The 24,002-nt window shown below is 46.9% G+C and overlaps 1 protein-coding gene across 7 annotated transcripts in view; it reads right to left on the reverse strand.

The window, feature by feature from the left end:
* SFMBT2 (Scm like with four mbt domains 2) overlaps positions 1-24,002 on the reverse strand; it is a 229,429-nt gene that overhangs the window by 28,479 nt on the left and 176,948 nt on the right. For all 7 annotated transcript variants that reach the window (XR_014145456.1, XM_081820544.1, XM_081820545.1 and 4 more), the window contains 5 exons: positions 20,527-20,640; positions 17,966-18,008; positions 16,005-16,075; positions 13,731-13,870; positions 662-771 (listed from right to left, as the gene is read on the reverse strand). Coding sequence is in view for 6 of the 7 variants with exons in the window: in XM_081820544.1 (XP_081676670.1) it covers positions 662-771; positions 13,731-13,870; positions 16,005-16,075; positions 17,966-18,008; positions 20,527-20,640 (478 nt within the window). In the remaining variant the exon portion in view is untranslated. The remainder of the gene's footprint in view (positions 1-661; positions 772-13,730; positions 13,871-16,004; positions 16,076-17,965; positions 18,009-20,526; positions 20,641-24,002) is intronic.

Raw genomic sequence — 24,002 nt, forward strand, 5'->3', positions numbered from 1 at the left:
TCTATCTGCCTTCTAAACTACCATGTTCAAGCTTATCGATCCAGAGGGGGTGCTATCAATTTCAGAGCTCGAGAACCTCAAAGCAAAGCCAAAACATCATCTCTCCAGTTAGCCTATCTGCAAATAAAAGAAGTGAAGGGATGTGAGAGTGTAAAACAAGGTTCTCTTCCCATGTCAACCCACAGCCCGTCAACCAAAGCCAAGCAGAGGTATGGGTTCTTTTTATCTTTTAAAACTGTCAACTCTCAGAGCAAAGAACATTTAACTGTCTGGCATAAGCTCTTTACAGTATCAAATATTAAGAGCTGTTAATGAATAACATATAATGATGATAACAGATATCCTCTCTCTTATAATTGTTCCCCTTCTGATCAAATAATCTATTGGCCCTGAATCACAGGACGTTCTGATTCTGAATGTTTAACACAATAAAGTATCAGCTAAACAAATCTCTCCTTTAGTTCCGGAATCCCAAGGCTTAAGGCAACTCCGTGTAACAGAAACACCAATAAATCTGTACGTAGCGCACAGAACTAAAGAATGACAGTCCTCCCCCTTTATTCCCATTTCTGTGGGCTGTGTCAAGAAGAGGAATGACGAGTTTCAAAGTAGCGGGCTAACCATTACAAGAGCCTTGTTTCCCAGGACTGAGAACACCTACTTTGCCTTCAGCGTCTCCTCCTGAAAATTCCAGTGTGGATCTTCCACCAGCTGTAATTCTCTCAATACCCTTCCAGGCTTGTAAGCTGCATTGATTATCATGCTAAGAACCTGTTGGGGAAAAAAAGAACAGCAATGAACTTCAACTGCATCCATTCCTGCTAAGATAAGAATGCTGCAAAAACCACCCGGCTGACGAGAAGTATTTGTGGTACGCATCCATTAAGTTGGGTAGAACATTTCTGCAGCCAGACACAGATTCGGCTCACCATCCACGGGATAAAAAGGGTGGTAAAATCCAATCCCTCTGGCAGACGTGTGAACCTCTGGCCAGAGGGGATGGCAGGCTCTCCCTAGCATGTCTGATTGAAGAAAAACGGATCTATTTCCTCCAAAGAGCCAGTGATTATCTCCAACAGGATAACTCTGTGGTAGGATCGGCTACTGAGAATTTCATTTTATTTTTGAAAGTAAATTTCAAAAAGAACCAGTGAGACAGAGGCAACAGATTTGTGCCCATAAGTCTGAACAGACTTCAGATATCTGTCAGGAGACTAACCAAGTATTTGGAACTCACCTGATGCTGGCTCAATACATGGACGTTTCACATGAGGACAATGCTCTGAGATGTGAGTGCTTCAAAGGACTGCGTGGAGTAACCAATACCATCCGATATCCTATTTCCTCAAACCTCCCCTTTATTCCCAATTCCCAAGTCCGAGGAAGAACACCTGTGGTCACTGCCTTCTGTGACACTCCCAGAAAGATGGGACATTCTGCTCTGTGAGCCTCAGCTGCAGGCTCTGAGAAGGTCCCGTGTTCCTATTAACCTCGATGTGCCCCCTGAATGGAAAGATCGCGGAATTCAGATCCCTCGGGGCACTCCCCCTTCTGTAAGCAAATCATCATTAACCACGAACGTTTATGGTTCCGGCATGTTCCAGAGATGCTGCCATTTGGACAGACCGCGTAAAGAACATGAAGGTACACCGCAGCCTCCAAAGGAACACCGACACCCACGCTGTGGAGTTCCACGAAAGGCCCCTTGCTGAGGATATGCCGTGTGTCAGCCCCCAGGAGCAGGGACAGGACCGGGACACAGTGCCCAGCACGCCTGCAGTGTCTCCCCGTCCACCAGGGAAACCAGCCAGGCACTGAGCTCATGCTTCAGGTTTCAGGGCAAAACACACACCACTGAGGGGGTGAGAAATGCCCTGACTGCCAAAGTCCCCACTGCTTTTGGGGAGGACACTGCACAGTATCAATGGGAGGATGGAGATCAACGTATGTGGCCCGGGTTTTTAGGTCACAGCATTGGTGGATCTGAAGTGTTCCAGAACACAACTGGCATATGCCTTGTGCCCTGATTTAATTCTGAAAAACAACAAAGCTCCCTCATATTATAACTGAAGAATCGATCTTAAAAATATTTTAGACTGTGCAATGAGCATGGCAAGTGTCTTCTCTGAGCTGGGGTAGCGCTCTGCTATGTTGCAAGGTTCCTATAAATCCCCAGCAAGAGCACACGGGCCGGCCAATCCGCCGAGGCACTAAAAGGCCAGGACGAGGCCGCACAAGCAGTTTTGCTGTGTTTATGTTTTTGCTGTGTTTATGTTTTCTGTATTAGAATAATCATCTGATTTTATTGTTTACTGTCAGTACAATTTGCAGAAACCGAGTTTAAAAATAAATCCAATTAGAGCTGGCTGAAATAATGCACCAAGTATTTATCAACAGACAATAAAATTTAAACTGATTCTTTCCATTGTGTTCGCAAGGAAGGGCCCAGAGCTACACGTTATTTGCTGCAGAGCGAAATGCATTTGGAGACGGTGAAAAGAAAATGCCTTCCAGAGTTCCATTCAGCCTGGGAACAGGCAGCCATTAAGTTGTCAAAAGCGTCCAATATTGAATAATTTTCCCATGGCATTTCCGATGCCACATCACGCGTTGCCAAATTCAGCAGGCCATCTATCAAACTTTGGGGCTGCGAGCTGAATAATTCTTCGGTTCGTGACATCTTAGTATATTACAGCTACCTCTAGGAAGACAACTCAGTTGGCAGCTGGTACCACCATCCAGAGTCAGAATTACTGCTCCTTGCAAAACATGGAAACTCAGGTCGTTGTATTATGCCCTTGATCACGAGCGGTTGTACGGACCCCACCCCCAACTAACCGGCAGAATGCTGAGTGTGAAGTTAATAAACACTATTCCCAATAAATTGGCATAAAGGTGTTTGCATAACTCCAGGAGAAAAATCATGCTCCAGGGATCCCTCCCTCGATTTCTTGTTGTTCATGACATGGTTGTGGAGAACACACCTTACACAGAAGTCTCCACGGTGTCCTCCAGCAGACAGGCAGGCACCTTTGTAGGTGAACAGATCTGGGATCGAACCCCAGTTCCATCCTGTAGAAGGGTGAGTCCTTGAGGTGCCTGACTGGCTTTCCTCCTCTGTATGATGGGGGCACTGCCATTTCTCTCGTTCATAAGGGGATCAAAACATTCACCTAAAAATATGCCACTTTGGCATAGGATTATTTTGAGCTGAGGGCAACTGAGAAACTGCACACACATGTCTCCCTTCGTAAAGGTGTTCCCTCCTCACTTCCGTAGCCGGAGGAGGAAGAGAGCAACCCTTGTCACTCGAGGAGATGAGTCTGCACAAACCAACTTTACTAAAAAACCCTTAAGTTCCATTAGTCTCCTTTATACTTACCTTCCCACAATTTACCATCCTAAAAGCCCAAACCCTTTTCCTTCGTGTCTCACCTCTCCATACTGCATTGCCGTTTGTTAAAATGGTACGTAAACATCTCAAGCATAATGGCCTCTTTGGGTTTTCACTTCTCTTCTGTGAGGCCCCTGTGCATGCGACATAAACCTTTTCTCCTATTAATCTGTTTTGTGGTCGGATTAATTCGCAGGCCCCAGCCACTAAACCTGAGTAGAGATTTTCCTTCTCTATAATAGGGATGTCATGAGAAATAAAGGAGATCACATCTTGGCATACAAAAAAGGTTTAAAGGTATAGCCCAGATCTCAGTATCAATGCAGTCCTCACCAACCCACAAAATAAACTGTGCCCCTACCTGGCTCTATCCCCATTGGCCCACACAGATGTCAGTCTTCACATCTTGGCAAAATAGTTCTGCTTCAAAGCTCCTTGACCTTCTTGCTATGGATTGCTTTGCAGAACTCAGCTTCTCATAAAAAGAGTCTATGCTTTTAAATTCCTCCTCTTCAATTCCATTCTCAACTGACCTAAATCCGGTTTCCTCTCTAACCACGACACACGAGTGCTTTGGGAAGGTCACCAAGGACCTGCCACCAAATCCAATTAGCATGCCCATCTCATTGGGCCTCTGAGGAATCCGGCCCTGCGTTTCACCACCTGGGCCTGCAACACCTCTCTCCCTGCTTCCGTCCCTCTGCTCGGCAGGAACAAGCGCTCATTCAGAAAGTGGGGAGTGGGTCAGGTGCATGGGGGACGTAGGGGGGGTCAGAGAGAGGAGGGAGGACACAGGCAGGTGATGCCAGTGGGAGAGGAGCTCACTCCACACACCATGTGGGGCACATAGGAGCCGCTCAGCAAACTTGGGTCTCCTCCCCCCACTCCTCCCCTTTCGGGTGCTTAGAAGATTATGTAAATCGATGGGATTTTTTTGTTGTTGTTGTTCACATCATGAAATTATGTGATTCCATGATTTCTTTTCATACTCACGATCATGAAAACTCCCAAAACACCGAAGTAATTTAGATAATTTCCAACCTCAACTATATCATATGATCAAAGTCAGAACAATGTTGAAAGTGCAGGGAACCACTTAATAAGAAAATTATTTCTTTGAGTGTCAAAATCAGAAAACACTTCAGAAAGCAAATATGGTTCCCACAGCTTGAGTTCGGCTGATTTAATGGAAAGGAGACAGATTCTCAACTTTGAAAGTATGTAATTTGCTAAATTCTAGTAACTGCAGGGAGGGCTCTCTTTGGGGGAGATCGGCTTCCAACGGAACATGAAGGAGAATATTCCCTCTCTGGGGGCTGGGAAGGGGGGGTCAGAAAAAGGATCTGGACACAAAGAAGCCTCCCCCACATGCTCACTCTGCTTCAACAGACCTTTCTGCTCTGCAGTCTCTCCAAGAGCCATGGTGACAATAATTAGCTTTTTACAGGAACTGGGACCATCAAAGGCCCTCGTGGGCCTAAAGCATTTTTTCCTTTTCAACTTCAGAATCAGATGGAATGGAGCTAATTTTATAAATAGGTCGGTTGTTTTTTTCCCCAGCAAAATGATAAAGAATTGTTCCTGCTTAATCAGCAGTTTCTCCATGCATAGGGTTTTGAAACGAGCCTCGAAAAGAAAACAAAGCAAATAAGCTTTTCAAGTGATTTACCCCTTAAAACTAGATGTTTTCATTTTGTCGCCTCAAAAACTAACGGCTCTGTGCATATTCCTTTGCAAATGCTGCATCTAATACTAAATATTATCTAATGATAATCTTCATGTTCATCACTCCTTTTGTTGTTGCAAAACTTTTAATGCTAACAGCAATAATCAGACATATTTTACCAAGTGGAGAACTCCATTGCTTTGGCCAAAACTGATCTTGACTTTCATTTCGATCCTCAATGGAAGGAAGGCTGACCTCCCCTGGCAGCCCACCACCCTGGAGGGGAGGCGCTCCCTCTGTCCCAGCAGCAAGGCTAGAGCCCCAGGGCTGCCCTGGTAGGTAGCCTTTCCCCCAACCCAACCCCATACCAATGAACTCCTGCCTTTATCGCTTCAACTTGATTAAAAGATCATTCCCCAAAAGAGGCTATAATTCTCAGGAATTCTCTACCTCCCCCTGGAAGACCAACGGGAGAATCCCATCACACCCTAAAACTTCATTCACCTCAGTCACCAGAAACCCAACACTTCTAGAACATTCTTTCTACTCGGAATCCGATTCCCATATAACTGCATTTCTCCCTAATTTTGACCAATCTCAAGCCCCTCTGTGCATCACCAATGCATCCATTCTGCCCTCCATCATCAGCAAAATATCCTAGAGCCCAAAATGCTTTCCAGAATATTCTTCTTCACCTTATGGTTTTCCCTTCTGCTCTGGACTGAATTGTGCACCCCCACCCCTATTAATATGTTGAAATGCTAACCTCCATGTGATGGCATTAGGGGTGGGGCCTTTGGGGGGAGATTAGGGTTCGATGAGGTCATGAGGTTGGCACCCTCATAATGGAGTGAACCTTTGTGAGAAGAGACCCGAGCGCCTGTGCTCTCTCTCTCCCTCGCTCTCCCGCCATGTGAGGACACCGCCCTGTGCAAAGCAGAACCTGCCCCATGGGCACCCCAACCTCGGATTCCAGCCTCCAGGGCCTTGAGGCACACACATCGCGGTCTGAGCTCATCTGCGGGGCTGGCTGCAGGAGCCACCATGGCTACACCATCACGTTCCCTCCTCTGCGGGATGACTTCCCTTCCAGCACAGACCGGTCCATGGTCCCATCCTCAACAATGAAAGCTCTCTCTTCCTCTCTCATCCTTCTGCAGCCACCTCGTTCATGCTCCCTTCTCTTTTTCGGTAAGACCGTAGGAACTGTCTGCACTTGCCAGCTCCTTTCTCTCCTTCAGCGCTCTCTGGCACCCACCCAGGGGCGCTCCCATGCCCACAACGTGCCCACGATGTGCCCGTATCGCCAAAGAACGGCCACCCTTGGTTCTGTTCTTGTTCCGCCCTGGCGGTGGCTCGAGGCAGCACCCTTACACCTTCCTCGGCGAGCACCTTCTCCTCTACCCGCAAGCCACTAGCCTCTCTGGGGCCTCCTGCGTCCCGGTTCGCTTCCCCCGTGCATCCTCCCACAAACAACAGCAGGGCTCAGGGCTCAAGTCCTTGGGCTGTCTACTTCACTCCGCGGTGCACCTGGCTTTCAACACCACCGCCAAACTCGCAAACTAACGGTTCCTACATTTGTATTTCCATCCTAGACCTTTCCCCAGCTCCGGACTCGTGCGTCCATCTCCACTTGGAGGCTTAGTGGGCATTCTGTTCAAATAAGACAGATTTAATCCATCCGACAGCTTTCCCTTCTCGGCACCTTCCCTCTTCTGACTGCTTAGGGCAGACTTGGGACGCCTTGGTGAATTCTGCTCTTCTCACAGTCCCCGTCCAATTCACCAAGAAACCCTCCCTGTCTCCAAAATGTACTGGCTTATTTGTTAATTACTGTCCATTCCCACGAGGTCATAAGCACCAAGACATGAGGGACTGTATTTTGTTTCCTGCCCTATTCATAGTAGCTACAATTATACCTGCCAAAAGAAGGAGTTCAACAAGTATTTTTTGGAATTTGTTCAATGAATTTCAGTATGAGCACTGACATGAGTTAAAATTATTTAAAAATATTTATTTAAAAGATATTTTAAAAACAGTTAAAATTAAGGTGACATCTAGAACTTAGTGACTAATTCACCCCAAGTATTTCTTTGATACCATAAAATATACAAAATATTATGTGGATGGAGGCCCAGGAGATAACATTTGCTCCTGATTTTCTTTGCTACAAAAGCCTATCCTATAGCGTGATGAGAAAGTTCCACAAAGGTATCTTACCCTCTTGACAGGCAAATAATAAAAGACTTAACCTTTGCCAATCTTCCCAGACACCAGCCAGCATGCTGCGAAGTCCGGCTTCACAGGTTGAGTGTGCGTGTGTGTGTGTGTGTGTGTGTGTGTGTGTATTACAGTTCATGCCCGCGCACAGGTTTGGCGCGTTGTTCTTTACGAGCTGGTGTTCAGCATAAGCTTAAAACGGCAGCAACAAAACCACCACAGAATATCACCACGAGGCATGTCGCCATCTTGGGTTCTGCAGACTGACTTAACCAGACGTCACCTGGGCAAGATTTTTCCTCTGTCCGACGTTACCCCAGAGCCTGAGTCCTTGATATGAGGCCATGGTCATCCCCGCTCTCGTCACCCACTCCACCTTCTCTCATTTATACTGATGAACACACAGCTACTTTGAAGGAGAAAAGTTACCTTCGCGTGCGGTATGGCATCATTTATGTGAACAGCTAAGGCTGTTTTGGATTTCTTATGTTCTGGGTTCCCACATGAAGTCGTTCCAGTTTTTAAGTGAAAGTTGTGATAAGTAGCCAAGAACAAATGCTCAACGATATATAATGAAGGGGAAATTCAAACAAGTCATCACAGAACTCCCCAAACGTGGGAAATAAACACTGTAATCAAAACCAAGAGACTGAGGGAAATAGCTTCATGCGTCAACCATGTGGCGGAAATATAAACCACAAGCTCCAAAGGAGGCCGAATTCCAGACCGCCAGGTCCCACTGGAAACTTCTGAGGTGGGGCGGGTGGGCGTGGCGCTCACTTTCCCCCTGTGGGGCACTCACATCACTATTTGCAGGCGGGCATCTCTGACGGGGCAGGGAGGAGAGGCCGGTGCGTGGCAGGGACTCAGGAAACACAAGATTCCTCTGGATGCTCCTGCTCGAGCCAATGCCGCACGTCTGTGAAGCAGAGTGCCATCAGCCCAGGGCCCAGAACCCTCAGGAAGGGCATGTCTGCAAGCTCGCCTTCTGCGTCAGACCTGACGTTCAATATTTCAACGCTCTGCTGTGATGTCTGAAACCCCACTGCACATGACTGCCTTACACTGGCTATACCTCATGGGCGGCGGCGGGGGGGTGGGTATCAAAGTCAGAGATAACTGCCAGATGCCTGTCAGGTGGAGGTCCCCCATCCCCACCAGCCAGGGAGAAGGGGTTTGTGATCCCGGGTCCTGAGCCCCAGCACAGGAAGCAAGACCAGGAAGACACCACGGGGTACACAGAAGGCATCTCTTTCCATCCTCTTACTTACTGCCCGAATAACACATGGCCCTGCTCCCAGATTTACAAACCACATGCCTACGACTCCCACAGACCCCAGAGAACACAGAACTGGGGCATTATTCCAACATAACCAGGCACGGATTTCTGCCATGTATCTGCACCTGTGTAGGTTTGCTAGGGTGAGACAGGCCAAGAGGGAGAGAGACAAGGCCCCCTCCCCTATCTGCAGGCAGGCCATCAACTCACCAAGGAAGGGGCCGCCTCTCTTGCTCACCATGACCCCCAGCTCCAAGAACAGTGCCCACCTGGCACGAGGGTATGACTGGTGAGTTCCCGGGGCCTGAACGAATGCACGGAGGAAGGACTGTGTTTCATTCCCTGCCGGGTTCCAGCGCTGGAAGAGTCCCTGGTGTGGCGCATGCTCAGTGAGTATCTGTTGCGTGTGGAATAACCCAGCACCTTCGTATCCGAAACACCCTCGAACGGTTGCGGACAGCTGAAGAGAACTACGCCCGGATCACAGTGGCACCCTGCAGGGCCCTCGCCACTTCCTCAGCACTTGCTGGGGCCACAGAGCTATGCAGACCACAGAAGCAGACCAAAGGACAGAGAAATCTCGTTCCGCGAAGGCGAGCGCTCCAGTCTCCTCCAGGATGCCTTTGCCGCCTGGTGGCAACCCTGTCCAGCAGCCCCAGGCTCGGGCATCGGCACCAGGCACTCACAGCTCCCGCTCATGGGCACAGCCACCCTCTGCAAAGTTAGACTTCTCACCACCCGTTCTCTGCGAACAAAGGCAGGCCTCCCTGGTCATGCCTCAGCCTCTGCGTCCCCGGACCAGGCTGCCATGAAGAGTAGCAAAGTGACTGTTTCAGGTATGTGAGACAGACAGACAGACAGTTAGATAGATAGACAGTCAGACAGATGGATAGATGGATGGATGGATGGATGGACGGACAGATAATAGGATAGAAATGACAAACAGATGATAGATGACGGATGAGTAGGTGGATGGATGAATGCATGGACAGACGGACGACAGAGATGACGATGGATAGATTCAGGGTAGAAGACGGCTGGATGGACAGGTAAGTGGGTGGGGTGGGCGTGTGCACACACGCGGGCTTCTGTATCTCACTTTCGTCACGAACAACGTCCCTGCCTTGGCAGAGCAGAAGCTCCATCTAGCCTTCCGTGTTTGATGTTATCAGTCTACTCCGCTGTATTCAGCCTCATCTCCACATCAGATCCAAGTCCAGGTCCAGGGCACAGGTTGGAGGAAAAGAAAAAGCCACGGAAGCGTATCGCTTCAGACAGTTTCCCAAGTGTCCAGCATTCGGGCTGCTTTCTCCTAAGCCTTCTATTAAAGCTTCAGGAAGAAGAAAGGGAAGAGATAGGCAAGGGCTATGCATCTACCTATTCACAGGAAAGCGCATCTGTAAATGCTCAAAAGCAGCATGTAAAGCTTGGATGGGTGATTTCTGCTGTCGAGCCAACATGGATCCAGAGCTTCTGCTGTGTCACACATCCCAAAGTGATGTGCAAAACGTGAAAAAAGACTCCTAGAGATTCCCCCCTGGACATGACATTTCTATTGCTTGCTAAGACCACAGGTTACATATGGGTAAATAACTCAAGCCAGGTAACATTTCAGAAAAACCACAGGTGCTCCCCAAACCCGTCAGCCATGCTGGGAACGTCACCCCGGTACGTGGCCTGCGTATCCATGGATGTCAGCATCGCCATGAAAACGGAGACTCTAATTCCTCCTGAGCCGGTGTTTGCAGAGTCCCTTCTGCTGGCAGGACTTTTCATCGCTGGGCTCATGGACATGAGTGAGGTTGTGAGATGTTCCACGCTCACTCCTCTCCTCTTGTGCTCGTGCTGGTCTCTGCCTCAGACCCGGACACAAGCACACAGCACCCTCCCTCACTATGTGGTGCAGGAAGGCAGGATCACAGGCCTGGCCATTCGGGAGATCACATCTGAGGTATTAGCAGAACCTCCCCCAACACCTCTTCGACACAACACCAACATTCTCAGCAGCAGAAGCGCCGGGACACGCAGACCTCGTCAGCGGACCGAGGGCCACACAGATCTGCGGTCCACAGGTCTTCAGGAGAACCTGGTGCATTGCGGCAGGCGTGGGGTGCAGGACTATCTGGGATAGGAAAGGATGCCCAGGGTCCCATAAAATGCCCCAGCCTGACGGGCCGTCCACAGGCTCAGCCTGTCCCCATCCCCTCAGGACCTGCTAGTCCTGGGTCCCTCATGGGGATGACAGAGTTGGATGGGCCCCTCACTGGCTCTGCCCACATGCACACAGGTCAGCCTCCCCTGAGCAGACCAGAGGGAAAACAGCCATCACTCTGCATTTCCCAAAGACCTGAAAACCTTCAGCTGCTAACACCACTGACGGCCTGAAAAGCAAACGTGCTCTGTCTTTGCTCCAATTACCTCGTTCTCTTTAAGTAAAATGCAATTTGAAACCACAGAGGTTCTGGTGCTGAAGGAAGCACATTAGCATAAATATTGGCTTGCTGGAACTCCCATTTTTCTTGCACTCACAGAACTGAAGTGCTTGCTTTTTTTTCCCTTCTTCTTCTGCCTCATGCATTTTCTGAACATCAGCAAAAAACTAGTTTTGTCATCAGAAAACTGCTCTGGCCTGGCTTTTGCATTTGGCTGCCGGTACCTACCAGGGAATTGATCGGGGATAACCACTGTGGACTCTAAAAACTCATGTACGACAAAGAGCCAGCCCCCGAAGACAGGCTGAACCTGGGACCAGTGTGTCTGCGAGCGGAGCCGGCAGGTGACCGGGGACCGCAGGCTGATCCCTGGAGCTCGCCGTGACGAACAGCCCTGCAGGCAGCTTCAAAGGCACCCACCGGTTCGCCGCATTTCTGCCAGGCCTTCCTGTTCCTTTCTGATCACTCCTGACAAAAACAGGCTCACACATAGGCAGGCATCAACGTACCCACAACCCACTCTCGGGCCGGACTGCGGAGGGTAGTGCTCGGTCCAGGGGTGCGATTTCACGCCGTCATGGGAATCCTGACCCGGAGTCCTGGTTTGATCTCTTCCTCAATCCAGTCCAACATCTTTGGGAATCCGAGGTCAATGCCGCCTCATCCAGAGCCGACCAGCGGTCCCTCCACTGACCCTCATCACCTTGGCCTTTCAGAGGCACCCCTACCCCTGGACCTGCCTTGAGCACCATCTTTCTGTAGTGTCTCATCTGTTAGACAGGTCAACCTGCCACTTCGGCTGGGCCAGACCTGCACCGATCACTTTCGGGAGGCAGGGCCCAGCCGTGGGAGGTGAGCTGCTTTAAATGAAAGCAGGTCCCGGCTGCTCAGAACACCTGGCAGGGGCCCAAGAAAGGCCCACCCAGATCTATGCCCTTTCTGTGTCCATCCTTCGAGGTCCTTACACTTGAGGTGCCGTAAGCCTTCTTTCCCGATCTTCCTGCCTTCATCCCAGGGCACCCCGATACCCCAGGCCTTCCGCATGCAGGCTGCCCACACCTCCTTCCGCACAGACTGCAGGGGACTCCACAGGACCTCGACACACCCGCACCGGCCCCGTCGCAGGACCTGAGATGCTTGCCACTCTGCAATACTAGACCTGCCTGCTTGTCTGTCCCACACGACCGGAACCTCATGAAGGACAGGAACATCCTCTGAACATTTATAGGCTAAATGCTCCCAAGTAAATAACCACAACAACGGCCCCGCCAGAGTGTCTTTACAGAGTTTCTTCTCAACTACAACTTCAACTTTCTCTCTTAAAGGGATTTTTGTTTTCTGAACATGTAAGTCTTTAACTGCTAACTGCGTAGATGGCCTAGGAAAGCAAACACGCTCGGCCTCTGCTAAAACGATCTCATTCAAGTAGAATGACGTTTGAAACCATGTGGAGGTTCCCGAGGGGATGGTGCTCGCACAGGTCGCTCAGAGGGCTCCCGTCCTCCGCAGTGGGAATCTGCACTCCTCACAAGGCCAGAGAAGGCCTCCCTCAAGCTACCCAGCTACCCAGGCCTGCCTCACCCATCAGGCCACCCAGATCTCTCGTCTGTTCTTTTCAAAACAGGATGCACTCTTCTATACCTTATGAGTCACCTCCAGCCTAAGGACCCATACTCCTTCCCCGGACACCCACCTGTGAGCCGTGGCCATGCTCCCACGTGAGGTGCTCCTCCCTTTGCAAGCCAGAGCAAGGATCCCTTACCATCTGTTTGTCACTCCCTCCCCTGTGCTCCCAGAGCGCTCTGCTCTGCGCCCTGAGTGTCCCCCCCAACACACCATACCTTCAGCCTAGAATTAAGCCATCTCCCCAACAAGGCTGCAAAGCCCCAATAGGCCGAGGGCAGACAGGGCTTGTGTTCGGACCCAGGACTTGGCGCAGCGCCTGCCTCCGAGCAGTGGCCTCACAGACATGTGTTCAGTGGATGAACGGATTGTTGTGCCCCGGGGATTAAAACACATTCATCATGGTACAGTAGCGATGAGGAAGATCTATGTGGGGTCCTCTTTCATAAGAGAAAACACTGATATGTGTGAAAAAAGCAGAGATCGAGTTCCAAGAATGGTTCCAGGATTCCAAGCCATGTCCACACGGGGTCTGTGGCGAGGCTATAAAAACCTCCATCAATGTAACGAGGATTCACCTCTCTCTGCAGGTCAACCCCCAAAGGCAGGAAGAGAAATGGGAAAGAATACCATCAAACTGATGCGCGGCCATGACACAAACTTCACACAAGTGCCTGGAGCCTGAGCTGGAGCCTCCTCCATGCAGACGCATGCCGGCTACGGCCGACGGAGGAGAAAGGCCTTGCGGCTCCTGACGCCGCCAACGGGCGGGCGTCTATCCTTAAGAGCATCTTCTCTCGCCCATCCAGGCTTACTTGCCTCTTGAGAGAAACCTCCAGTCTGCAGTCCTGGGCCCTGACCCACACACAGCCCTCAAACCCATACAAGGTTTCCCCGGACTCGGGGGAGGAGGGTGTAGTCCCCCCACCCTCTCCCCCACTCTCCCCCCCCCGCCCTCCACTGCTAGCCTGTGAGTTTTTCACGGGCAGGAATGCTATTTCCCATCTTTGCCTGACCAGCTCCAGCCCAATCCCGATATGTCCTTCAGAAATTCTGTCTACATCTTGGACACCCTGTGGAAATACCCCGACGCTGACCCCCGTGCGCATGCCTTACCTCTTTCAGAACCAGCACACATTTGCCTGGTCCCACCGACTGAGGTAGCTCTGCGATTCTCCCTTTGTTCAGGTAAGGGCCTGAGAAACACCTGTGGTTGATAAAAAGCTGAGGACAGCAGTATTTTCCGTTGACAGTACCTGCGGGGAAGAGCACCACAGCTCACGCTTTAGGAGCCAACAAAAAAACCTGCTTAATCCACTTAGTTGGCAAAATTACCCAGAGGCCCACTGTGTCTTAATATCAGAATGTCTTATAAATACAGTATCTTAGAAATTCGGGTTATTTTTTTGCTATCATATAAACGAACTTCTCTGTTTATGATGCAGGATTCAAGACACACGAAAAGATGCTAAAACCAAGACAATGACAACTAATGTACCACTGTGCAGCTAATAAAAACAAAAAACAAAACAAAACAAAAAACAACCCCAGCTCTGGAGCTAAGCTCTCCTGGGTTTTCTACTCTAGAAACTCCTCCACCTTCTCTTCCCCTTCCCTGAATCTGGTGTTTATCATTGTGACGCAGGCCTATAAACTTGACCACACACACACACAGGTAGATGTGTGTCAACAAGTAATGCATGGTATTTCGGATATTTTAAAAATATTCCATAAATGGTTTTTTGCAACATTTTGTTTGTTCGACCTGCAGTTTCTAAGATCCACCCAAATCGGTACACGTATATGCAGAACGTTCATCCACCTGTCACTTCTGTGCGTGACCCCATTACATGAATATAGCACAAGCAGCAGCCCACTCTCCTGCTGATGGACACTCAGTCATTTCCACTTGCTCGGGAATTACCGACAGTGCTCTGCTGAGGACAGCTATAAACATCGGCTTCTGCTTACGGGCAAGAGAGCTTTCCAAGTATATCACAAGGAGGGGACCTGCTCGGCCACGGGGTCTGCATGTCTTCAGTTGTCCCACACGTGATCAAACTGATCTCCACGCAGACAATCTCAACCTACACTCCTATAGGAGGTGTGGCCACTATTCCACATCCAAGCCAACACTAGACATGGCAGGGCGTCTTCATTTTGCCAATCTCATGGACGTGCAATGTACTTCCCGTGGACTGAAGCTGCATTTCCTTCATTGTGCTTTCAACGTAGCAGGTTGCTGGGCTAGTTGTGTCTCAAAGGGCCGTGGGGAAACGTGGAAGAATAAATGGTAAGGTATTACCCTAAAGCTTCCTGATGTCTGTAACAGGGTTCTGCTGTCAGCCAAGACTCGCCCTCCCCCACAATGCCCCAAGCTAAGCTCCGCTAACAGTGGTGTCTCTGTTAACAGTCCAGGAGGGACTGTCCTCATAGGACTTCAACTAAGAACCAATAGGGAACGAGGGAGAAATGTTATTTTTGTGAGGGTAAGACAAAAGGAGTAATATAACAATTATAGACTCTGAAAGAAGAGCTGACATGGTTCTTTTAAAACCATTCTGAAGTTTGAATTCTATACAACAAAATTAGGCAAAAGAATTATGTCCACAGCTGCATATACATGGAAATTTTTTGGTAGGATTACCCTACCCAGAACTTTAGAAAAAAAAACAATTTTAGTAAGTCTACTCATAAAAATGCTCTCCTTACTATAACTTTGACTGCTAGGATTCTTCCATGGCATATAGCTTAGAATCCTGGAAGAATTCAGAGCAGGTTTCCCTTTGGCTAGAAAACAGAATTCGTAATCAAATATATTATTTAATGTACAAACACGTCTATAATCAGATTTGTTGTCATTGGGGAATTCACATTTGTGTTTTCAAAGGTTTTAATGTAAGATATAGAACTTTACACATTAAAAGACATATATTATTCACTCTCAGCTTTCAAACACAGAGGGTTTTTAAGGATCAATTCAAAAGCCCATGGGGACTTAAATATTAACCAGTAATGAAAAATGCAAGTGGGATGCCATAAAATGTCAAAAAAAAATGAGTGCCTAATAATGATATTTTCAATTCTTTCTCCTTGCACATGACCATCCACAACATACAACCCTAACTGGGCCCAAATTTCCAAGGAACACATGGACTCTTCTCCTGCAGACTGAGAGAAGCGTCTAGAGCTACTGACCAAGAGACAGAAGAGGCACAGAGAATCTGGTATAGAAATTTTTTTTTAAAGTAGGTATGTGTTAATAAGTAGCAACAGAGACAAGGAGAATGAACTTAAAGTTGAACTATTCTTATATTAGACCTAAAAACACACGCACGTCTCCACTCCCAAATTGGGACGGGACAGCCAGCCGTAAGTGGGCTCATTTACCTGAGGTGTCCAGGTGAGAGAATAAACAAAGGTCGTGAGGTATTTTCTCAACAGGCACTGTGGATGGCAATCTGTTGATCAAGAAAATACAACTATCACGGGTCGCACACTTGAGAAGGAACTCAACTAATGAAATAACTAATTAAATTAATTAAACTAATTCCGAAGTCTTTCCACAACTTAAAGCGATTATCACAGAAATCCAAGCACACAGTAAAAGAGAGGATGCATATATGTCAAGCAGTAACATCAGTACAAACGTATCCATTTCAAAGAGGTCGTCCCCAAATTCTTGCAATAACCCTAAGAAGCCAATGGCATGTCTGCCCCTCAGGTTGTCATCCCTAATCAGCGATGTTCTTCCAGGAGGCTCCTGGCTTGTCTCTTGCTATAGAATTGTCATAATGCCCTTCATTATATTTTAGACACAAAGAAACATCAACTCGCATGGATTTTAACGGAAGTCAGACCTCTCTTCAATAGAAGAAACTAGTACTTTCTACAAGCTAATGTCTGAGAACTGCTTGTGTGGGTCACGGCCACACTAAAAAGACCTTCAAAGAAAGCCTATGAACGGATGGGTCCTAGAACGAGAAGTAGGCCTAGCCTAGGGCAGAGCTTTGTGTTATAGTTTGGTAAAAAAGTTGCTGAATAAACATTAAAAATGTAGCCATGGGGGAAAAGAGGTGCGTTGGTTTTTACAGGGTACCCAGGACGGCGGTGTGGAAATCACACCATTGAAAAATGACACAAGTGCAGAACAAACCATCACAAAATCTCAGTGGGGTCATCTTCACACTGGCTCTCAAAGTGGGGTCCCCACACTAGAGGACTGGCACCACCTAGAAACTTGTTAAATGCACAGATGCTCAGGCCCCACTAAAGACATCCTGAGCCAGGGAATTTGGAGATGGGGACCCAGCAGTGTGTGTGTTTTATCGAGCCGTCTGGGTGCAGGTGCAAGTGCAGGATGGGGACCACGGATCCATGGGCCATAAATTGAGGAGCTACAAAATCGGATTTGGATTCAATGACGGGACCATTTAGTTCTTTGCTCTCGATTTCAACGTTATCCAGACCAAACTGGAGTCAGATTATTAACCTGCTACACTGTGTTTAGACATGAATGTATGGAAAATGCCCACAAAACTGTTATTCACATTCAAATAGCCATGCAGTCATTATTCAATTTCATTTTAAGTTTAAACCGGGTATCTGAAAAGATCAAATTCATTTCCACCAGTGTATTTTCATTAGAAAACAGAACCACCTGGCAAAGGCTGTGTATTTTAGTGTACCTTAGCTAATCTTCAATATATAAAAATGCTACTAATAGTGAGAATTTTTCAAAAACATACTGCACATATGCACACTGCCTGATACCCTCCTTCTCCCTAAAATTACAACTGAAATGGGGGATAACTTACATTGACTTAACCCTGTACAACCCACACAATTTTTTTTTCCACATGAAATCTAATTTAATCTTCACGAACCCCCTGAGAAACAGGTGTTTCACAAAGAAGGGCGTCGAGATGCAGAGCATTAAGCAGCTTCCTCAAGGACACCTTGCTGGGGGCTGGCCGAGATGGCCTCGGACGGCAGTCTGCCTGCCAGGCCGGCCACGACCCATGACGCCAGCATGCTGAGTGTGGGCAGGGACAGCGATGCGTGGCCAGGGGGGCCTCAAAGAGGGCTTTCACTATCAAGGTGTGAGGCCAGGATGCCCGCCAGCGGGAACGGAAGAGAGAAACTGCAATCAGGAGAAGAGATCCCTAGAAGAGGCGAGCCCGTGTCTTCCATGTAACGGGTGCACCATAAACAACAACAGGTATTTCTGGCTATCATCTCTGTGAACCCACTCACTGATAAAAACGGCCACACTTCCTTATTCTCTATAAAGACAGTTCTATATACCATCTAAGTTTTGGGGGAAAAAAAAACAAAACACAAAAACTTACTGTTTTTCTGGCTGCACAACTGCAATCTTTCTCTTCTTTTGTGCTGTAAAACAGGCAAGAAAGGGCAAAAGGACAGTCAGTTTCATTCACGAGTTGGGCAAAAGCATTTTTTTAAAAATGTCTTCATGGGGGCGCCTGGGTGGCTCAGTTGGTTAAGCGACTGCCTTCGGCTCAGGTCATGATCCTGGAGTCCTGGGATCGAGTCCCGCATCGGGCTCCCTGCTCAGCAGGGGGTCTGCTTCTCCCTCTGACCCTCCCCCTTCTCATGCTCCCTCTCTTTCTCTCTCATTCTCTCTCTCTAAAATATAAAATCTTTAAAAAAAAATGTCTTCAGGGAAAACTGTGTCAGTTTTAAAGAAACAATTTAAACACTGGAAAGTTATTTCACTCATGCCACAACTTTATCTTATTTTCTTCCAGCATTAAAATAAACTCTGACTCAGGGCGCCTGGGTGGTGCAGTTGGTTGAGCATCTGACTCTTGGTTTTGGCAGGTCGTGATCTCAAGGTCTTGAGATCAAGCCCCATGTCTGGCTCTGCGCTCAGCGGGGAGTCTGCGTGTCCCTCTCTCTCCCTCTGCCCCTCCCCTTCACTTTCTCCCCCCTTCTCAATCTCTCTCTCTAAAATAAATAAATAAATCTAAAAGAGACTTTGACTCATCAGAAATGAAGTCTAAATAGAATTTACTGCATTTAATAAGATTAAACGGATCACTATGTTTGTATCCTTTGGATAAATACCTAGTAGTGCAATTGCTGGGTTGTAGGGTTGCTCTATTTTTAACACTAGCTACTTTATTCTAAAATATGCTTTTAATAAGAAAGAAAGAGGACACGAGACAGGAGTTTCTGTCTGAGGCACAACTAAGACCCAGGGGACCAGCCCTACCCACGACTAAACCCAGGGAGCACCTGACCTGGCTCTCAGGCCAACTGAACCAAGAATCTGTGGCACTGTGAGAGGACAAAAACAGAATGCCCTTGAGATTGAAAACAATTACTCTATGCCCAAAATTTTAGAAATATGTTAACATGAGGACAAGATATTACTCTCATTGGATCAGATTCATTGAGCAGTATGGTGTATGGGAGAGAAGAATCCCTTAAAATCCACCTGTGTATAATCTGGGCGACCTACTTTGTTTCACACAGACAATGCACCATCCTCCTCTTAATGGATGTGGAATAGAACTGTCCTTCAAACTCTGCTGACATCAGGGGACAGGAAGCCAACTATAGGACAGAACTTCCTTTTCTAGTAATTTCCTGAGCATCTACATAAATGAACCCTATAGTAGGATGCTAGAAAGTAAAGCTAGCATACAAATTACATAAAGAAAATACCAGAAATATCTAATTCACAAAAAAATCAAAACCCCTTATTTTTAAGGACTCATAACTTTATTTTCAATTTTTTAATTTTTTATTTAAATTCAATTTAATTAACACATACTGTATTACTAATTTCAGGGGTAGAATTTAGTGATTCATCAATTGTATATAACACCCAGTGCTCATCACATCACATCCCCTCCTTAATGTCCATCACCCAGTTATCCCATTCCTTCCACCCACCTCCCCTCCAGCAACCCTCAGTTTGTTTCCTGTAGTTAAAAGTCTCTTTTGATTTGTCTCCCTCTCTGTTTTCATCTTATTTTATTTTTCCCTCCCTTCCCCTATGTTCATCTGTTTTGTTTCTTAAAGTCCATATATAAATGAAATCAAATGGTATTTGTCTTTCTCTGACTTATTTCACTCACCATAATACCCTCTAGTTCCATCCATGTCATTGCAAATGACAAGATTTCATTCTTTTTGATGGCTGAGTAATATCTCATTGTATATATGAACTGCATCGTCTTTATCCATTCATCTGTCGATGGACATCTGGGCTCTTTCCATAGTTTGGCTATTGTGGACATTGATGCAATAAACATTGGGGTGCAGGTGCCCCTTCGGACCACTGTGTTTGTATCCTTTGGATAAATACCTAGTAGTGCAATTGCTGGGTCATAGGGTAGCTCTATCTTTAACTTTTTGAGGAACCTCCATACTGTTTCCAGAGTGGCTGCACCAGCTTGCATTCCCACCAAGAGTGTAGGAGGGTTCCCACTCATGCACTCTCTCTCGCCCTCTCAAAAACAACAACAAAAACAACAAAAACCAACAAAAAAAACCCACATAGTATTTAGCTTAAATTTTCTCTAATCAAAATAATGAACTATAAATTGGGAGTGAAGACCTATTTTATTTTATATATATTTATATATTATTTTATACAATCTTTATAGATCTTAGTATATTTATATCTTATCTCTGCCACTCCGTGATGCTCACCTGCCTTATCATTATGACTTAGCTTGTCAACCTGTGAGGTGCTTCCAAATATCCATCTCTCGAAGATACTGAAAACATCCACAAGATAAAAATATTGGTGCTCCGTGGTAAATCTAACACAAGGTCTGTTTTTTATAACCTGGCTACAGTCTCTTCACAGAACTGTCTATTTACCCCCCCAAGCCCCGCATGTTGTCCACAGGGCTCCCAACTGGACGATACTCACAGACTGTTTTGTGTGGTGTGGTCAGAGGGTAAGAGTTGGCTTCGCACCAGCCCACGGGGAAGATGTCCATGGACTCCACGTCGACAATGAACTCTGGAGTAGGAGTCTGCAGACCTGCATTGGAAGAGTCAAGACAACAGGTACAGACTTTACCACAGAGACCCGGAAGAAGTGAGCAAAGCACAAGCATCCCCGAGATGAGGACCACACTCCCCGGGCCAGTCAACCGAGCAGAGTCTGATGACAGATACCAGCACCTGAAATACCAAACAGCCGGAGTACGAGGGGTGCAAATAAAGTGGAGATCCAGAAAATCCAAGCTACTTCCTACTGCGCATGGGCAGGGGGCAGGGGGGGTGCAGAAAAACTGGCAGAGAGAACAAGTCCGCCCCTTTCCTAAAAGTACCTTTAAAACGAAGGAAACGGGCCCGAGCTGGGGTGGGGACCACAGTACGCGTGTGTAAGCCACCAAGACACACTTCATCCGACACCAAGCAAAGATCAACCTTCAACTAAGAAAAGTTACCATCACTGTGAAAAGGAGCTAGTTGGGCATGGCAACTCGGGTTCTGAGCAGGACACACAGAAGACACAATTCCTCTAGGGAACTTGCTCACTCATCGGTTTGACTGCAGTTCCTTATTTTGACCTCTGCTTGTGGCCTGCAGACTTTCATCATGTCACACAAAAGCCATCACCATGACTATCATCCTAACTTTCTTTCTCCTTAATTCTCCCATAATTTGAAGGATATATAAGCTAAAAGAATGAAAGCAGGTTTATGGGGATTATTTCTCAACACAGTTGAGTGAATGGATATCATTTCTGTCTCCTATTATGACTCAAGTGATACTTAACCTACTTGCCAAAGAGACCATCAAATACACAAGATGACATCCAAAACAGACAAGAAGTGAAGAAACTCTCTGGGTGGCTTCCAATGTGGAAGTGACTGCCCCTGTCTCGGAGGGCACACGGCTCTCCAGTGGGTCCTCAAGCTGTTTCCTCATCTTTGGACTCACAAAAATAACATGTGTTTCTTAGCTACTTAACAATTCTGCTAACGGGCTGAATTCATCTACAACATACATTTCTATCTCCAGACTTACATTTAGGTACAAGTAAGATTTTCAAGGTCAAAGTAGTACTTCGAAAGGAAGCATAAGGTGAACTTGATAGCCTGCTCCTTCCTGAATCATGACTTTCATCTTCCAATATTCTGCTGGTTCAAACATCACTTGGTATTAATGCTTTAATATATACACTTCCATAACAACGTATACAGTAATAGATATATACGGCTGTCTTTACCATATTTTAAAATTCTTTGATCATGCTCTCCATTCAAAACAAATATTTATGAGCTACAACGTGTCAGCGACTATGTCCTCAAGAAAGTTATAACCCTGCCTTCCTTGCACTTTCAAATCTAACCCATTAAGGCATCTACTAAATAAGAACAGATGGAAAAGTGGGTTATTTATCTCCCAGGAACATTTTCCTGACCGTGAAACTTTTCTAAACTTATTCTGAATGGTGGGTACTGATTCCTTATGTCCCTTTATCAACTTTATGCATCTAGATACATCTGGCTGGACTCAGAATATAATCTTTTTAAAAAAATAACCCATTATTTTCCATGACCAGGAACCCGCTAGCTTACAAAATGATCGTAGCCAATGCAGTTTATCCAAGGCGTGATTATTGCTAATTGAAAAATGTATGTGATTCTCCTTGATTATTCTATGATTTCCAAAATTACCTATGCAAAGCCTAGTGGACTACTGCAAGAATCTTACCATTTTAGAGGACACCCTCTGTGAACAACACAAGACCATGCTCAACCTCGGACTTCATTTCAGCTGCATCCGTCAATATGGATTCTATTCATTCATCCTTATCCAGAACCTTCATCTCAAAATCAATCAGGAAGCCTCAATCTCCATCTATGGGGAAGTACTTAAAGAAATCATGGTACACTGTATGACAGGATATTCTGCCACTATAAAAAAGGACGAGAAACCTCTTTGTATACTTATATCTAAGGATGTATATGTATACGTTGAGTCAAAGAAAGGCAGAGTATGGAACACTGCGTATATATAGTATGCTACCATCTGTTTAAAAAGGGGGAAATAACATATATTTATATGTGCATAAGACAAATCTGGAAGGAAGTGCAAAATTCTAATACAATGGGCGTCTGCTGGTAAGGAGCTGAGACACTGAGGGATGGGGGCAGGAGTGGGAGAGAGACTCTGACCACGGACACTTTCATGTATTCTTGGCCCTTGCGAATGAATCAACTAATTTACAATCACAACCTCACTATCACCACAATAACCACACAACACAAAACGCTCCGAGAAGAAAAAGAGTCTCATGCATGGACCATACTGCCACAGAGGCCAGATTAACGAAGGGCAAGTGACCTTAATAGGAAATAAAACCAAACTACCATGAATCATTTCGTTGCTAAGAGGACAAAGATGTTCCATATTCACAAAGCATATAAATTCGTAAGCATCACTTTGGAACCTTAATATAGTTCTGCCATGTGCCATAACCTGAGACTGCGTCATCCCCTCAATGGATACCGTTCCCTTCCACAAAGTTCTACCTGCCCTCTGAAAGGCAGAGGCTTTGGGAAGAGAGTCAGAAGGAGCCCCACACCTCCATTAAGAGGTGGGAAGGGAAGAAAGGCAAGAGGTACTTAGAGAAGCAAGTTAGCTTTGCTCAGTACCCTCCTTAAAAGTCAAAGGCCACAGCAAATTGTGACGGGCTCGAGCGTGCGACGGAAAGATAAGGCCCCAGAGGAGAGAAAGTGATCGGTGATCCGGGAGCGAGACTGGGCGCCGGAAACCCCGGGGGCCATCCGTCCGGCTCCTTCCATCCGCAGAGGCCCATCTACAAAACCAGACTGTCATGTCCCTTCATCAGCTGTGGGGCCAAATTCCCAAGGAAAAAAGAGACAGGCAAAACTGTGGGCAGCAATATCAAGATGTGATAGGAAACAGGCAGTCTGAAGGAAAACAACAGAAATGGGATCAAATGTGTGTGTGCAGAGAGAGACGCTCACAGGACTGCAAGCACACGCAAGCCCTGACATCGGGCCCAACACTTGGCCAAATGTTTAATCCTTATAAGGGATACGGACCAAATACATCCCCATTTTACAGATGAGTAAGCTGAGGCACAGAAGATCAAAGAGCAAGTGACGGATCCAGGATTTGACCCTAAATAATCTAACTCTAGAGGCATTGCAGGTGGCCTTTTCCTTTCTTTCTCTTGTTTTTGCTTCTGGTTTGGGTTTGTACTGGCTGGGTCTGTTTAGTATCTGTCCCATTCCTATTCAGGCCCCACATCCCTCCTGCAGAATTTCCCGGATGAGGCAGCCACTGGCACCTCCCACAAAGGGGAAGGAGCCAGATCTGCCCTCTCTGCGGGCAAATGACAACAGAAAGGTAGTCAGTCAG

The sequence above is a fragment of the Leptonychotes weddellii genome, chromosome 5, assembly GCF_054177405.1.
Source record: "Leptonychotes weddellii isolate Sample4059 chromosome 5, ASM5417740v2, whole genome shotgun sequence".
In the NCBI taxonomy this organism is placed as follows: Eukaryota; Metazoa; Chordata; class Mammalia; order Carnivora; family Phocidae; genus Leptonychotes; species Leptonychotes weddellii.